Here is an 18,182-nt window from a genome sequence, read left to right on the forward strand (position 1 = left end):
ACTCTTAAACCTCTGATGCAAAATAATCTAAGTTATTTTTAGTTTGTTTTTTTTCCCTGCGATGTTTCGTCCTGGCTTCTCAGAACTTTTTCAAGTTTACACCAAGATACACACACAACATACAACCTCACATGGCTGGTCACTCTACATGTGGAAGATTTTGCCTAGGAGGAAATCAGAACAAGTTATTCATTCCTTAGAAGTGTAGTGACTAGCTACGTGAAGTTGTGCTTGATGTAAGCTTGGAAAAGTTCTGGAAAACCAGGAAGAAACATCGCAGAAAAAATAAAAACTACTAAAAATAACAGATTAGTTTCCATCCACAAAAAGTGGTAATGCGAACCTTTAAGAACATACATTAAACCTCTGAACACAAAGGGTTGCACTCTAACCTGGCAACAGCATGAACTTCTGCCACATGCCTATTTCATGGCCGTGCATTTAGGGACGTTATTTTAATGTTACGAGCCCTAAACCTTACTCACCTAAACTAACAAAAGGATTTAGCATAACACCTCTTTGCACCACACATACGTGAAGCAGATGAGGGCCGCAGTCTGTATCAAAGATTAACATTTAACAAATGACTGCTTGCAAACCAAATATCATATCACCGAGACTCCAGTATGTGTTAACCCACAAATAGTAATCAAACTATATAAAAATTATCTGTGTAGCATGATTAAGAAGCATGCATATTTTGTTTGACAAAAACATGAAATGTGGAAATGTTAATTTTTCATGTTTCTGAAAGGTGCAAGGTGAATTTTCTACTATGTTCTGCCAGGAAATTATGCGAAATGAACTGCAAAATGTGAAATAGACTCGAACACAAAATTAAAGAGTTTCTTCAGCAATGCAACACCATAAAGTTTGATATCCTGTGAGTTATGCAATTCATGGAAAATTTATTAATTCTGCTGTAAATATTTGAGAAGCAAAAATTGACCCCTTCACACAGGAATAAACTTAATACTCTGGTAACTACATAAATGTGCATTAGAAGGGATGTGTATTTTGCGTAATAAGTGCAGTTTTTAAATCAAATTTAGGACTATGTTCACAATATTAAAACCAAAATGTCATTTTATATACTGCTTTTGATCAGATATTTCACCACTAACACCAAAATGTTATTTATTTACCGCTTTTGAACCTGAAACTGGCTCTTTATACTAAAATTTTCCCTCTTTATTTACCAAAATTATGTGCCTCTAACAATGATTAATTCTGAATTAAACAATCCGAACTTGGGCTACTAATTCTTGACGTTGTATCCAACATTCTGCTGTACAACTAAAGGTTGCTACTTTTGGCAAGTATGTAATTCTGATCAGTGGTGGCAGTTGGAAAGGGAAGGGGGCAAAGACAATTTATTTCCCTTTGTAGAAAATGTTAGCATAGTGCAGGGGCAAAAGTGGCGAAAAAGTGGGGATGCATCTGCCCCCTTATCGCTGCCACTGATTCTGATCCTCAAAGACAAGATTGAAAAATGTGCAAGTTGAACAATGCAAACGTTCTCTAAATTTTTGACAAACCAGATACAGGTGTGGTTATGCGGTTAACAAAAAACTTCAACATACAAGAAATGTTTCAATGTAAAAATCAATATTTTAAATAAATGTCGACTGTGTAGGATTCCTACATGAACTTTAAATGTATTTTTCCGGAGATTTTCAGAATCTTCAATTTTTTTAAGAGCACTCAATACAAAGTACATTACCCCTTATACCTTCACATTCTCATTATTAGAGATGGGAGAGATTAACGAGTACTCTATCGGAATTGAGAGGCACTGGTGTAGTCAGTAGGGCATCTGACTGCCACGTGGGAGAGAGAGGTTCCATTCTCAGGTGAGTGATGAAAGGTCAGAATTTTTTCAGCCTTGTTGGTGCTTGAAGCAGCTCCAGGGCTCACCCAGGCTCAAATTAATGATTACCTGGGGGCAACCCTGGGGTGGGGGGGAGAAAGGTAGCCGGAGCATGCTGCTGATCTCATCACCTCCAAAATGACAGATCGAGAATATGTGGGGCCTTACCCCCACATACCCTAAATGTGCCTTCACGGACTTTACCCTTCTATTTTTACCTACTGGTACTGACGTATCTGTAATATGAATCATAATCTTACCATCTGATACATTAAAAATAGCCTTAGTTTAGTGCAATATTCAGTCATTTTGTTATTTTTATGAATAAAATCAATTAGAAACACATTAATAGAACATCAAGATTTCTGTACAAAAACTGCACATTTCGGAATCAAAAGTGGTGTATAAATGACATTGTGACAAAATTGTGAAATAACAGATTGCCAGCCTCACTGCCACATCCCAAGGTTGTAGATCATCCAAACAGTTACGGGGTGATGTGTGGTCAGCACAACGAACCTGTCATCATGACAGGGTTACACTGCTCATTCGTAGCTCACCAATTTCCTCATGATGGTGGGCGGCCACCAGTACCATACGCAGGCTGAAATCCCAAGAGAAAAGTTATGCTTTGCCCCAGGAGACTCGAACCTGTGCACGTCACGTAGCCCAAACCTGACACCTTAGACCACATGGCCACGGTGTAGGACACTACCTTGCTTACGACAGAAAAATGACTTTCCCGGTTTTTCCATCCTGACCCTTCAAATATACAGTTCCCTTTCAAAGACTAAATCATCTGGAATCACTTAGTTGAATACACTAAGAGGGCGAACAAACCTTTCATGTTCTTCAAGCAACATTTGCAGTTTGATATTGGAGCAGTTGAATACAAGTACCCTGTATCGGTCAATTTTATATCAGTCGCTTATCGGTATACGTAAAAAATCCCTATCAGTTAACTTTCCGATACTAATATAACTAAAAAAACTACATCTTTGTGCATATAATTAAGAAGGAAAGTAACAGTTTTCACAAACGTTAAACTGTACTACAGTGCACAAAATTTCAATCACACCATACACAGAACAGATATTTTCACCGTTTTGAGAAACTGAAGTTTACAAATGGACACAATATCAATTAATCTGTAATGCAAAATAATACATATACTAGTAACTGCATACCTGTGACGGACTCTTCATTGATGTTCACGTAGGTCACCTCAAAAACCTGCTCCCTCCTGATTTCCTCCAGGAACTTTACGTAATTGAATTCTGAATCAACCAATTGCACATTCTGAAACGAAGAGAGGCAAAATTCAGCTAGGAAAAGGACAATTAAGCGAGAGACAACACTTATTTATGCCAAATATTCAAATTTAAAAATAATTTGCAATGATAGATTCATCGATTCAGAGATACAATTTCTGGGGACCTTGTAATTTAGTGTTATTATTTCTATGAATAAAACTTATAATTTATACAATTGTAATTGTAAAATAAATGTTTAACAAAGTAGTTTCTTGGTCCAAGACGAAACCAGTTGAAGTCACCAGGCTGTATGGACTGATTCATGTGGAGAAGAAATGTGTGTGTGTGTGTGTGTGTGTTGGGGGGAGTGGGGGGAATTGCAGGAAATAAAAAAAATCAAACCATAATGCTTATTACCAATATTTTGTAATACAGTGCGCCCCAAAATAATTTTTACATTCTTTGAACTTTAATAGCAGAGAAATTATTAAAGATTACTTTACTGAACTTTTTGCATTTGAAGCTGCAATGTCTGTTGGGCATGTGCGAGAGCACAGACCTTTTGTTTTTAATCCCATCACAGCCTGCCAAGTGGTCGTCATTAGTGTACACACAATGGGAGAGGTGAGAAATTCTTTTTTTCGAGAAACGAGTCAAATATCCATCCAGATCTCCTGATTTTGTGTTAAATCTACTGCATGTGATGAATGCTGTGTATGCCACAAAGCCAGAAAGACTGACTGAAGTGGGACATGCAATTGAGACAATCTACACTTCCTTTCCCACAGAAACCATATCTGCTGTTTGTCGATCTGTTCAGATTGCACATAATGTATTACTGCCAATGGCGGTCATTTTGAACATCTATAACTAAGGTATGGAAAAAAAAAAAATTGTTCGATACCCGGTGGAGCATAGTGGTTCGGATCCCACTTTAAACTGTAGGTCCAGTCCCAATTAGCCTTACTGTGCATAAAGTGGACTTAAAACACCAAAATCAATCAATGAAAAAAGTTTGTGAAAAATGTGTCAAAAAATTAAAAATATGTCAAAAACGCAGAAATATTTCCAGTAATGCCAAAAATATGCACAACAGAGAAGGGAGGAAAATCAAGTAGGCAGAGCAAAGCAGTACACGCTGCTGCGAAGGCTGGTAACAGCAGTTGCTTTACCCCCTCCATGCAATCCCATTCCCTCTCAAGTGTTCATTGGTGCAGCAGTCTCATGTCACTACTTGCACAGAGCCTTCTTTTAGTTTGCCTGCTTCAGAGAAATATACGCTGATACGTGCATGGCTCAAACGACAAGTGATCTTGAAACTCCCGTACTAGATTGCCGATACAGTAGGGGCTGTAATGTACCGAATATTATTTTTACTTTTGACCGATTGTTGCGATAAGAGAAAAAAAAGGTAAAGAAATTAGGACAATTGAAACTGGTTTACAGTGATTCCAGTTTCCGCACAACAACGACTGAGAACATTTTTCCTCAATAATGTTAGCAAGGCTATCAATTGTTGGCAGGATAAATAAAGGGGGGTATTATTGTTCTGTTCCAGTTGGTAAGAAAAGACTGCATCTGCTTTTCATTTCTTTGTCCGTAATTTCCTCAACCTGTCATCGATAATAACTAAACATAAATTATAAAATAACCGATTATATGCAAGACAATCACGAAATTACAGAAATATGTCTTATTATGAGAAAATTGAAGAAATACATTTGCAAAAATGCAAAATAGGTAAAATATGCCAAAATATGCCTAATTAAGTTTGTCTATTTCGGCTGATTGTCATCAGATGCGTAAAGATCTCACCAGTATTTGATCCAATGCCAAATAAAAAATATGTTACAACATGACTACTTGACTACCACTTCTGGCTAATCGCGAAGATGGAAATGGGTGATGTGATGAAATTGACGAAGCGACTCTCGCAAAAAATTCCCATATCAGGATTCCAACCCGATACCTCTGGCATCGCCTTGATGTATTCTACGGGAGTCATCCAGAAAGAAAAGGAATGTTTTGGTGTAAAACACAACACTACTAATGATGTGTGCAAAAAATTATGGTACAGAAACTACATACTTCACTTTTCCACATATTCACCACATCTGTTCAAGCACTTATCATAGCGTGATACCAGTATGTTGATAACATCATTGAACTCTTGTTTCCGCCAATGTATTCAACTGTGTAGTGACAGCATTTGAGTTCATCGGCCGTGGCAAAGTGGCATTCATCATTACCATACACTTCCACTTCAGTTATTTATGAATTTTACGACAGCACCGTTGAGTTCATCAGCTACGTCCTATCAGTTTGAGCCAAGCAGCAAGACTGTGCAGACGTGTAAGATCGGGCTGTGAGCCCTGAACATTTGCGACAAAATTTAGAATCCTGCCAATTGCAAGGTGCAGTGTGTGATAAGGTTTCTGAATGTGAGAAAAGTTCGTGCCATACACGGTTGAATACATTGGCAGCAACCGAGTACCAACAAACTGGTATCATGCTATGGTAAGTGCTTGAATGTGTATGGTGAATATGTGAAAAAGTAGAGTAAGGTATGTCGTTTCTGTACCATAAATTTCTTGCACACATTTGTCGTTCGTGTTTTGTACCAAAACGTTCCTTTTTTCTGGATGACCCTCGTATATTCACAACAAAGTTACAAATTTTGTGTTACACTGAAACATGCCACATAAAATTTATCACTAAACATTAATGCACAATATAGTCTTTGGATCAGCTGGAATTCTGATTGCGGTACAATAAGCTCATACGTGGTTGGTAAAGGGCCTTTTGAACAACACATCTATGGATGCTTTCTTTCCTGTTTCTAAGAACATTATAATTCCCCAAATGACTGTTCTGTCACATAAAGATGCTACACTGGCAACACAGAGGTAATACATCAAGTGGAGAGAGAGGAAGGAATATGTAACAACAGTTACAAGTTGCTGATCCTTAAGGGGTTGGAAGTAAAGACTGTGGCATTCCCCAACAAAAAAAAAAAAAAATACATGGACAAATATCTGGACCTACAAAAGATTTAACAGGAGAGTTGAGAATGGAGTGCTGCATAGAACCACTTGTGCTCACTCGTACTCCCACGCTCTATCATATACAATTAATGTGACAATAACGTAGACCCACATATGTAAAATATCAGTCCTGGCAGTTTCAGCCCACAATCACTATTTTCATATATCACTGCATTGGTAAGATGGCTAAACTAGATTTTCACATGGACATGATGACCATGTTGAGTTAAGTTTCAATTTCACTGCGTCTCTCACTTCACGATCCATATTTGACGGCCCCCTGCCACAGACAAATTACAGTTATGCATGTACTGCTCTGCTTCAAGTATATACCGATAGTTTTGGCTGTTCAAACATCATTTGTTCAAGCAAAGATGTTAAATTCAGTATGCTATCTAGTGTTGATTGATTGATTTGGTGTTTTAAGTCCACTTTATGCAGTAAGGCTAATTGTGACGGGACCTACAGATTAAAGTGGGATCCGAACCATTATGTGCCTCCACCGGGTATCGAACCCGGGACCGCTATCTAGTATTGTCCATGCAAACTATTTGGCACTCAAACGAAATGCTCCCCCCTGCAGCACCCTAGTAGGGAAGACTGAATTGCATAATCTGTATTCATCTCGTAGTAGAATAATTCGAAGCATGAGTCATGCAAAAGACACGGCAGGCAAAAGTGTGTACAAGATTATTGTTTGGTTCCACTGATTTGGTTTAATTTACTTTGCTTTCTGCCAAGTATGACTAATCGCGACGATGAGGATATAAAATTAATGACCGGGTATTTACAAAGAATAACCATGCCGGGATACGAACCCAGCACTCCTGGCATCGTAGCATGCTGTGGTAACCACTCTCACGGAGGGCAGCAAACCTTGTTTGCAAAGGGGAGGAGTTACAGTTGTGCACCAGTTGTGCATTTATTTCCGTATCGTCCGAATGGGATATACTAAAAAAACTGGCCATATACAAGAGTATAATTTTTCCCCATGTTGAAAGCGGAAGCACTTCTTCTTATGTTTATTATTAAGCTGAAATTATGTTTGAAAAACATTAAGCTACGACTATTTAAATGGAAGTTTCGACTTTTCTGCTTTACAAACACATCTTCAAACTGCCCTCTTTCCATTGATATCTCTTTCTATGCCATCGAAAGTTTGATCTTCCCAAGAGAACAAATAAAATAATACTCGCATAAGTGCAATGCATTTCTCCTTGCCTCCCACGGCCATCCTGGCAGTGTTGCCAAACCTGATGTGCATAAAAGAGCTAAATTTCACCTTAAATGGAGTTAAAACTGACTTAAGGAGCCAGATTTACTAAGGCTGGACAAAGTGCCTCCTAAGGTAATTTTAGTTGTCAAAGGGTGGTGGTGCTGCTATTACTGTTAACTTAAAAAGTATGACAATTTATTCTTAGTTTTCACCATCTACATCCAGCAGCATCGGCCATCTTAATAATCCACCGATTGTCATATGAAATTGAAAAAAAGGAATCTCTGATAACAATATTATGTCAATTTCACATTAACACTTCACTATAAAAAAAAGTGGCTGGGGATGTAAGATGGGGTGGGGGGTGAAGCAGCCAATATAATAATGTCACGTGCAAAATGTATACTCATGGTAAAAGTTGGTCTATGTGGGTCGTAGCGAGTGATGGCATCATAGTGGGGCACAGGGGGCGGGCGCCCCAATTCACAGTCAAACAAGTGAGAGAAAGAGCCAGATCTGGTTCCAAGAGAGGTAAGTTGGCAACATTGCCAAGGAGGGAAGAGCTTGGGAAGAGCCTCCCAGAAACTGTTCTGCATGCTGTTAAGATAAAGGTGGAAGCATAGTGTTATGAGATTGAGCTGAAGAAAATCAGTAAGACACTGATCCTGTTCAAGATAAGGAATGCATAAGACAAAACTACTTTTACACAATTGATATAACGAGACAGCGTACCTGCAACTCAGTAAGACTCAATCCCTTGTTAGCCTTGAGGTTGGCATAAAATTCCCGCACTTTTAAGCTATGGCCCGGATTCAGGTTGGCAATTTTTCTGCTTTTCAAATGTGCATATCTGCTCAGAATTGAATCATCTTGCACCACCTACAAAGTATGTACAAATATTACTCAACTACAATCACTACACAAGTCTGTTTAAATAGAAAGGATTAACACTATCTCACAGATATCCGTTTGGTGGTTATGTGGAGAGAAGTGATTCATTCTAATTCACTTAAGTGTTCATTTTTTTCTGCACAGCTTTTTGATAGTGATCGATTTTTTGCCACTCGTCTGGTAGCTTCGACAGGTATGCATTTATAATGATGTAATCACTGAATTTAACATTTACACCTTGATATGGGATAAATAGCGAGCCCCAAATGAGACATTATCCAAAATTTCTTAATGTGACTTAATTCTACCAGTAGACAGCATATTTGCCTACGAAGCCAGAAGTCTCAGGTTCGAACATGTGCAAGGCATTGCTGCTATTATTGTGTTTCCCCCATATTCCATTCTATCACTCAATTATTCTCACTGTCACGTTTAACTAGGGAGATGGGGTTGGGGAGGGGAGGGGAGGGGGGAGAGAGAGAGAGAGAGAGAGAGAGAGAGAGAGAGAGAGAGAGAAGAGAGAGAAAGAGAGAGAGAGAGAGAGAGTGCGAGAGAGAGAGTGCGAGAGAGAGAGTGCGAGAGCGCGAGAGAGAGAGCGCGAGAGAGAGAGCGCGAGAGAGAGAGCGCGAGAGAGAGAGCGCGAGAGAGAGAGCGCGAGAGAGAGAGCGCGAGAGAGAGAGCGCGAGAGAGAGAGCGCGAGAGAGAGAGCGCGAGAGAGAGAGCGCGAGAGAGAGAGCGCGAGAGAGAGAGCGCGAGAGAGAGAGCGCGAGAGAGAGAGCGCGAGAGAGAGAGCGCGAGAGAGAGAGTGCGAGAGAGAGAGTGCGAGAGAGCGAGACACCTGCACAATCATTATTTTTCACATAAAAACACCTTGTTGGGATTCTAACTAAATTTAGAGTCTTTCTTGAAAATAATCTCTCATTCACTTCAGCGAGATATGTTGTCAGCTCTACATTGTTTGAAAGCACTAAACGATACTTACTTCAATGACTGGTCTTCATGGTGGAGTGATTAGAACAGCCTGCTAAAATGCCAGGCATCCCTGGTTTGTGAGTGTCCATGCATCAATCATATCACTCATCCTCATCTTTGCGAATAGCAAAAAGGGGCAGGAATTCAAAGTAAAACCAATCAATCTATACTTCAAGAGAATTTGAAAATCGAATCAAAGTAATAGTTACAAATCTGACTAAATTCTTGTGCAAGTTCACCCAGGGTGGATTTTTGTGCACAAAATCGAAATTTACTTTTTCTGGCCAAGTGCAACAAGTGCAGATGTTTTCACCTAATTTTCAAATTAACATTGACATTTTTCATTTGTTTGTTAAATTAAACTATTTCCCAGCAGAACGCACACGATAATAATCAAATAATACACCGCTCGGCGCTACGCACGTGAAGAGTTTGTCGTAGCATAAACAACCCAAGAGCAAACGCCGCCAGGTTGTGGAAGACTTTAGCTGGTTGTCATGGCAACAGTGACATCACCTAGCGTTGGCCTTGAACGGGTGTCGCCTTGCAGGTGCAGCAGTTCTCTCATTGACAGAAAACATTGCATCCAGTGGTTGTGGCAAAATCGTTGCGTTCTCGCGAGATCTTGTTCTGCGTGTGTGTTTCGCGTTTCCTATCGCATGTTGTGTTTGTGTGTTGGGCTGTGATTTGTACAGTGAACCCAGTAAATGATTTAGTGTGAAATTTGTTACAGACACCATTTTCCAGATGGACGGATGAAGACAAAAAAGAAGTTTTAAATTGTGGGAGTCCCATTGACATTCTTCAAATATCAGTTAAGCGAGAGAACCAAAAGGCAGGGAAATCGTACAACATTAAATTTAAAAGTTCCTGGTTTGTCGACTTTCCTTGGTTGTGTAGCAGTCTATATTTGCAATCGTTGTTCTGCTGGTCTTGTTTACTGTTTAGCAACAAATACAACGTGTGGAATAAAGAAGGGTATAACGATTTTGTCAATATAACGCATTCTCTGATGATTTGGTGGAACATTTAAAGTGTAAGTTACAATTCAAAGTTTTTTAAAAAACCTGGAATACCATAGCAGATGCCCTTCAAGAAAATAGTAGGCTTTTAATTGTACGGTTCAATGAAAATTTACGATTAAATAGGCTTTTCCTACAATTAATAGTTGACACAATGCTGTATTTATGTAAACAAGACCTTTCGTTCAGGGGTCACGACGAAAGAGTGTCTTCGCTTAATCGTGGGAATTTCAAGGAACTTGTTGAATTATTAATACCGAGAAGTTCGTTAGAAACACAGAACCATTACAAGAAAATAAAAAACCTTGTTCAGTGGTGACTAAGACATTACAAAAGGAACTCATTGCATGCATTTCAATCCAAAAGGAGCTCTTGAACGAAATTATTGAATGTCACCCCTTCCATGAAGAAATTACACTGTGGGACAATGAAAATTGCCGCAGAACAAAAACATGTTATTCCTATGGAGTTCAGTGCCCTGATGACGATAGTGAAAACAGTTTCTCAATATCACCTAAACTTTTCTCTGGAAACACAACAGCGCACGACTGCATGTTATTGTTGTCATGGCGCTTATCAGCCCAGCTTGTTACTAGGGCTCAACATTGCAAAGGAGAAGGGGTGGAGAGGGAAGGGATAGAGAGCCACTTGGTTGTGGTATTGTGGAGTTGCAGTTATTTGCATCAGTCAGTTGCTAGTGGGATCAAGCAGTGTCTATTCCTGCAGTGTGTGTCGTGCAAATCCCCTAACGTAAAGAACACTGTTTGTGCATGTTTCTTGTGTTCAGCGAAGTCTAGGAAGTGTGTTAATTCACCAAACCTTTTCTGTTTGGTGTGTGGTGAGTTTACGACGGAGTCGCAAAGACATCTCATTTCTCTGCTCGTCAAAAAGGCATACGATTTGTATTTTGAATCAAAGGTAGACGAGGGTAAGTGTTGGGCACCACAGAACTGTTGCTCACGTTGCTCCCGCTATTTAAGAGGTTGGTTGCATGGAACCCACATAACTATGCCGTTTGCCGTACCACAGTTGTGGAAGAAACAGAGACCACATAACAGATTGCTACTTTTGTTTAACGCAAGTAACAGAAATTTAAAGTAAATAAAAACACACAGTTTCATATACAAATTTGGAATCTGCAATGCACCCAGTTCCAAAACCACCAGTGGAATGGACACTGGAAGATGAAAAGAGACGATGGTAGTGATCACGAAGATCTTGATTACACGCCATCTACATCACAGCCCCAACCACAGCCATTGTCACAGGCAGAATCGAACGATCTTGTAAAAGATCGGAATCTTTCAAAAAGGCAAGCAGAATTACTTGGGTCTCGTCTTCAAGAAAAATACCTGCTACAACCAAACACTAGTATATCATTCCGTACACGACAGCTTGGTCTCTCCACTTTATTCTCAATGGCAGAGTGTCTAGCATATTGTAATGACATTAATGGGCTGTTTACAGAATTTCTAAGGATTCACAATCCGAAAAAATGGCACCTATTCAATGATTCCTCAAACTAGTCTCAAAGCTGTTCTCTTGAATAACGGAAAAGATTAACCTTCAATACCAGTGGCCCATTCCGTTCAGTTAAAAGAAACCTACGAGAACATGAGACACTACTTCTGAAGTATATTGGCTATTCGAACCACAAATGGAAAATCTGTGGTGATCACAATGTTCTGGAGCTTGTGCTGGGAATGCAGACTGGTTACACAAAATATTGCTGTTTCTTGTGTCACTGGGACAGTAGGGCAAGGAAAGGCCATTATGTAGTGAAACAGTGGCCATTGAGAGAAAGCTTCAATCAGGGTGAAAAAAATGTGGACAAAGACAGTGTGCTGATACTACCGCTACATCTGAAGAATTTTGTGAAAGCAATGAACAAACATGGCAGGGGTTTTTAATTTTTACTGTCCAAATTTCCTTCGATTAGTAACGCAAAATTAAAGAAGGCATTTTCATTGGGCCTCAGATTCCTGACTTGATGAAAGACATAACCTTTGAAGAGTTGCTGACAGATACTGAGAAGACAGCTTGTCTTGTCTTCAAAGATGTATGCAACAATTTCTTGGGTAACGTCAGGTCTCACAATTACAGGGAACTGACTGAACACATGCTGGACTGTTACAAGGCTATGGGGTGCAACATGTCTTTGAAAATACATACATTTACTGCATTCTTATTTGGATATTTTCCCGCCTATTATCGGAGATGCGAGTGACCAACATGGTGAGCGATTTCACCAAGATATCGCTGACATGGAAAGACGATATATGGGAAGATGGTCAGGAAACCATTTTGCAGATTACTGCTGGACTCATACAAGAAGTTTCACCATCCACCCACAAAGGAAAGTTTCCAGGACACGTTTCTAACTTGTAGGTATAGGGTGTTTTTTTTTTTAGAGTGATAGAACTTTGAATTGAAATAAAACACATTAAAAAATAAGTTTGAAGCCAATTATGTTTTCATTTGAAAGATAATTTTCTGACATTTACTTTTTGAAAATAATTTCCGGCATATGTCCACCACGACTAGCTGTGATGAACCGGATTCGATCAGACCAATTTTGAACCACTTTTTCAAGTAATCGGGGATGTACACCGTTAATAACACGAGTTATGTTGGCTTCCAAAGCGTCAATTGTTGCTGGGTCACATGATCTTGGAGGCCAATTCACTGACAGCACCGATATTTCCGAAGTGCTCTATACGTTTGGTGAACAGAACATTGATTTTGGAAATATATTTTACATGATCATTTGCCAATGCTCACTGATATGAAATGACAAAACAACATGTCATCAAAACAAAACAAATGACAGCTATCCCTATCGAAAGTTCTATCACTCTTCAAAAAACACCCTTTACATTTCAAGCTTTTTGCAGCTTTCTCGTACCTTTTTTTATGTGTTGTAATACAAAAGATTAATTTTGTTCCATGATCTGTATTTAATCCAGCTACAGGATCCTCCTGTACCGTAATGGAGTAGTTTCCAAGTGTCTGGAATGTTGCTACTTTGTTTTTCATGAATTATAATATATTGCTGACTGCATGAAATATAGGCTAAGTGGTACATGTGGCATATTCATTCCAGAAAAAATGGTACGTGATGGAACATGATTTCATTTTCGTAATCAGCATATTTGATTTAGTAAAGAACACCTTCCTTCATCTCACGGCAAGACACAAAGTTCAAATTTGTCGCACTGTGTTATCGATAGATTTGCAGCCCTGAAAGATAGGATCGATTTGATCTACAAAACGTAGGTGAGTCAAGCATGAATCAGTTCAATATACTATTTTTTTTCATTGCCTATAAATGTACTTCTTCACCTGTTATTTTAGGCACGAGCCGCTACTGAAGTGAACCCAGGCTGGATTTTTGTGCACAAAATCTAAATTTACTTTTTGTGGCAGGTATAATTAGTTGCTGCAGGTGTGAAGAAACTAAAATATTGATAAGATTGATTTGGTTCAATATTTTACTTCGCTTTTGGCTAATCGTGAAGATTAGGATGAGTGATATGAAGAAATTGATGAAGTGACACACTCAAAGAACACCCCTGGCAGGATTCGAACCTGTGACCCACAACATCGTAGTGCACTGTGCTAACCACTCCACCATGGAGTTCGGCAAGTAACCAAAATAACCCCTGACTTGCTATATTAATTCATTCACCCATGTTTAAGCACAATGTAATGTTCATGCATTACCAAATGGTTATGGAGTTCTAAGCTAGTGTGTTAAATGCAGCCAGGTTGAATTCTAGAGGGAAGAGGGATTTAGGTGTTGATCCATCATCATAAGGACTCCTGTCTCAAGTCACATTAACAAATCAATGGGACAAGACTTGTGCAACAGGCCTTGGCTATCGAAGGAACAAGTTTTCAATTTTGGGCAGTCCCAGGTACACCTTACTGAGAGATTGTGTCCCAGAGTATCTTGCGAAACAAAATTAATGGAGAAAATTCTCCTAGAGACAACCAACTAATAGCGGCCAGTCTCCCAAGGGGTTGTAGTAACACCGAAAAATGTAAATTGTTACAACAAAAAAATGTTTCTGTATATGAATGGACATGTAAACACAATTTTCATGCATTTCATATCGCAAAATAAGACTAATTTGGCATAAAATTAGAACTGTGGCCTCTTCCACAAATTCCAACACATTACATGCTTAAGAAACTAAAAACAAAAAAACGAAAATTCAACATTTTTGTATTGTAGGCTTAAAAATTTAAATATACGATATTCATGCATTTATAACAAATGTATTTTACCAAATTTTAACCTAAAAAACTATAGAGCATGTTATGAATCTGACAGGTACATGAAACCACATGTAAATTGAAGTTTCTCATGACTTTTCACCTTCTATCAGAACGTTTTGTATCACAGAGCAAATTGGCAGTGTTTTGTCGGGAGATCAAGTATGAACTGTAACATCAGTAATTAGTGTGCGAGAAATAATTGAAAATAACTTTCGTAAACAGGCGTAGGTCATTTCACTTACAAACTACGATACTAACTTGAAATAATAACTGTATTTACTTTGGCAAAAAAAAGTACTAGAATAAAAACTCTACTTTGGAAAAATAAAATTGAAAAGAAACAAACTCGTCAAAAAAATAAAGGTTACTGCTAGGCTTGCCAACCTTTGTTGAATGGCCGGGAGTCTTCCGGAAACAAACTCACTCTCTGTCTCCCGGACAGACTTTGCTTTCACCCGAAATGAAGAGATTTAATATTATATTTTTAGTTTCTTTTGGTATGCATGTCTCAAGCGGAGAAATTTGTTATTGTAAACAAAACAAACTTCACAAGATTATTTCGAAGACTAAATTAGTCAATGTTGAGGTAAGTGGGAGGAAGTAGGAATAGAAAGTTTAAACACATTGTTGCATCAAAGTCTCAAGACTTCTTTATTTCTCTCCACCCAATGTTGCTTCGTTACACAGATCAAGTTTGTCCGTACAGTAGTACGTTACAGTGGGATTAAGAGCATTTAAAATGCTATTTTCTAAATTTAGTGTTTGGTATGAATAAATTTATAGTATCCTATTTCATTCTAAAGAATTTTGTTATATAGGGTGGCCACCTTAAGACCATAATAAAATTGAAGTAAATTCCAGATTTTCAAGGCGAACTTTCCAAACGTTCAAGGGTACAAGCAGATGTTTCCTCCATTTCAACATCACATCACCCCCACACACATACACAGAAATGCATTAACATCATAGAGAGAGTGTGATTCAAATGTATCAAAACAATTCTAATTACATTCAATTAATGGTATATGTATTTAAATATTTAATTTAAAGTGTGGTGTTTACATTTGCCATTTAACATACTCAGGTTCAAAAATCCTATCCAAACATAGGTCACAAATGTTAAGGGATACATTCATCTACGAAAAATTGTTAATTGTGCAAGAATTTCGAACTCAAATTTACCTAATCAACTTGTAGACATCTTGTATTGCAATAATCTACCCTCTCTCGGATACTGCAAAGGACACTAACAAAGTAAATGGATTGAGAGAATTATTTTCCATTTCCAACGCAGCTTTATTATTCTTCCTCGATAAAAGTAAAAGCTAAATTGTGAAAAAAATGCCTCAGGGCATTTATAAATATGTATAAATTCAATGGCATTTGTATTTTTTAAAAAGTCGCAAATTTTCACATCTACAGAGAAAAAAATTCACGCCCAATTCCCAGAATTCAAGGCATTCCCAGTGAGTAGTCACCCCATTATAATATTAAGGTTTCATTAGAGTCTATCTATATTAACTTTATTTTTGTTTACTTAAAAACTGTGGTTGATACGTAGTCTTCATGAAGTTGAATCAATTTTGTATTAATAGTAAGACCACAGATAATAGCTGATATTCAGAACATTATTCTTCCAGAAAATTTTCATCTAAAGGCCGAATCTCTCAGAATTTTATTCTTTAAAGTTGGTAAGCCGAGTCTGTACACAGGGGTCTCTTAGGGTTGTGCCAATGCCAATGTATCTGTATCTGCAGATACCAGTGGTGTCTGTATCTGAAAGTATCCGTTGGAATTCATCCACCAATACCAGCAGATACTTTTCCGGCATATTGGTCTTTCACAGTCTCCGCCAAAAAAGCCCAAAAAAAAACTGCACACTCACGCAGAGTCTAATTATCTTGAAAATTATGCAAAATTCAAACTTTATTTTTATCTTGCACAAAAAACTATTTGGTGATTGCATAATATCCATTTTATTATTCTCATGCAATTCTTGAATATTCTAAAGTAAATTTCTTGGTAAATTCATGTATAAGGAGAATATTTACACATGAATATTCTGAACAAACTTTAATTATTGCAATTTGCAAGTATCTGTACCAGTGGAAATAAGTAATAATATTGGCTTTGGTACCGGTTCTACGTGGTATTGGCTCAGCCCTAGTTTAACAATAGCAAGTCCACAGATAACACCTGGTAGTCTGAGCATTAGTCTCCCAGAACATTTTAAACTAAAGGATTTGAATGCTAAATTTCCCAGATTTGATTGATTTAGTTTATTTTACTTTGCTTTTGAAAATTGATGAATGGACATTACAAACACCTATGCCCAGGCCGGAATTCAAACCTGAGATATCTGAATCTCCCAGTATAACGTAACCACCACAAGGGATAACTCTGATGAATGAGGTTGGTAGGATATACAAGTATTACATCCTTACCAAAATGTGTTACTTGCCTCAGTTTTGATAAAATTTTGCACAATAACTAGCAGATTGCGACCCCAATGTCAAAGTGTGTTGCAAACAGAAAGTTAATACTGAAACATGTACCCAAATCTATCCAGCTTGCGATTTCTTAAAAGAAAAAATAATCAGTCAATATATATACAAAATAACAATACTTCATAAATTATGCATTCACAAATAAGACAATAATGAAACTTTTGAACAAAATTATATTCTTCACAAATTATCTAATGTATATTTGGAATGCATGGCCATGCCTACGTGTAATCTTACAATGCTCTTACAAGTACGTCACAAAAGTACCAATATTATAAGAGTTGACAATATTGTTGGCACGCTTAGATGGCCATATTTGTATTTTTTAAAAGTTCTAACTTCATATCAAATATTCATATGGCATCATAATATTAAAAGAATGTAATGAATGTTGAGAACATTTAAATAATCTACTTACGTCCGTAAACCGGTACAATACGAAGTTCAGAAAATAACGCTAGATGGCACCATTTGTAAGTCATTATAAATCGTAAAATTCTTAAATCACATTGTACGTGAATGTTATTTTGAAGTTAAATTCAAAGTCATCTTTTTGCAAGTGCCTTTATAACAAATTTTAATCTCTTGTTGTTGAAGATCTCATTGTCGTAAAATTTACCGCCAAAAACAGTTTGCTTTCGCTATGCAGAAGGACATTTTGATGTGACGGCGGCTGCACGCAAGGACAATTTGCAGTGATGGCGAAAACCTATAAAATTTACAGCGTAATATTCTCCATGCTATCGCATGAATAAAGATAGACAGTTTGTTCAAACGTTTATTACAAAAATATCTTGGACATATGCATCTGCAAGTATTGTGATAATATACAACTATTTTAACTAACAAATTATCCGAGTTAAATCTGTTGTACAAAAAAGACGGTGGTACAGGTTGGAAGAAGAGAAAAAAAAAAGCGGTTGAGGCTGGAAAAAAATGGAGCGGAAGAAGCTTGTTGGTGAAGAGAAGGGATAATCTTTTCCCGTAAAATTTTGGTGATCACACATTTGTGAGACAAGGACTGAGTGTTGTTTCCACACCGGTAATGGGTGAGGAACGTCTTCAAGATTTGGAGAAGGAAGATGCGTAAGTGATATGTTAAAAATATCGTGCCCAAATAGTCCAC

At 37.9% G+C, this 18,182-nt stretch overlaps 1 protein-coding gene across 5 annotated transcripts in view; it reads right to left on the reverse strand.

The window, feature by feature from the left end:
- LOC146000226 (protein Loquacious-like) overlaps positions 1-18,182 on the reverse strand; it is a 36,136-nt gene that overhangs the window by 5,195 nt on the left and 12,759 nt on the right. For 4 of the 5 annotated variants that reach the window (XM_083137628.1, XM_083137630.1, XM_083137627.1 and 1 more), the window contains exons 6-7: positions 8,116-8,262; positions 3,058-3,169 (exon numbers count right to left, since the gene is read on the reverse strand). In XM_083137628.1, coding sequence (XP_082993754.1) covers positions 3,058-3,169; positions 8,116-8,262 — 259 coding nt within the window. The remainder of the gene's footprint in view (positions 1-3,057; positions 3,170-8,115; positions 8,263-18,182) is intronic. The other variant, XM_083137631.1, reaches the window with a different exon arrangement.

Source organism: Lepisma saccharinum, chromosome 16, assembly GCF_977018435.1.
Source record: "Lepisma saccharinum chromosome 16, izLepSacc3.1, whole genome shotgun sequence".
NCBI classification, from domain to species: domain Eukaryota; kingdom Metazoa; phylum Arthropoda; class Insecta; order Zygentoma; family Lepismatidae; genus Lepisma; species Lepisma saccharinum.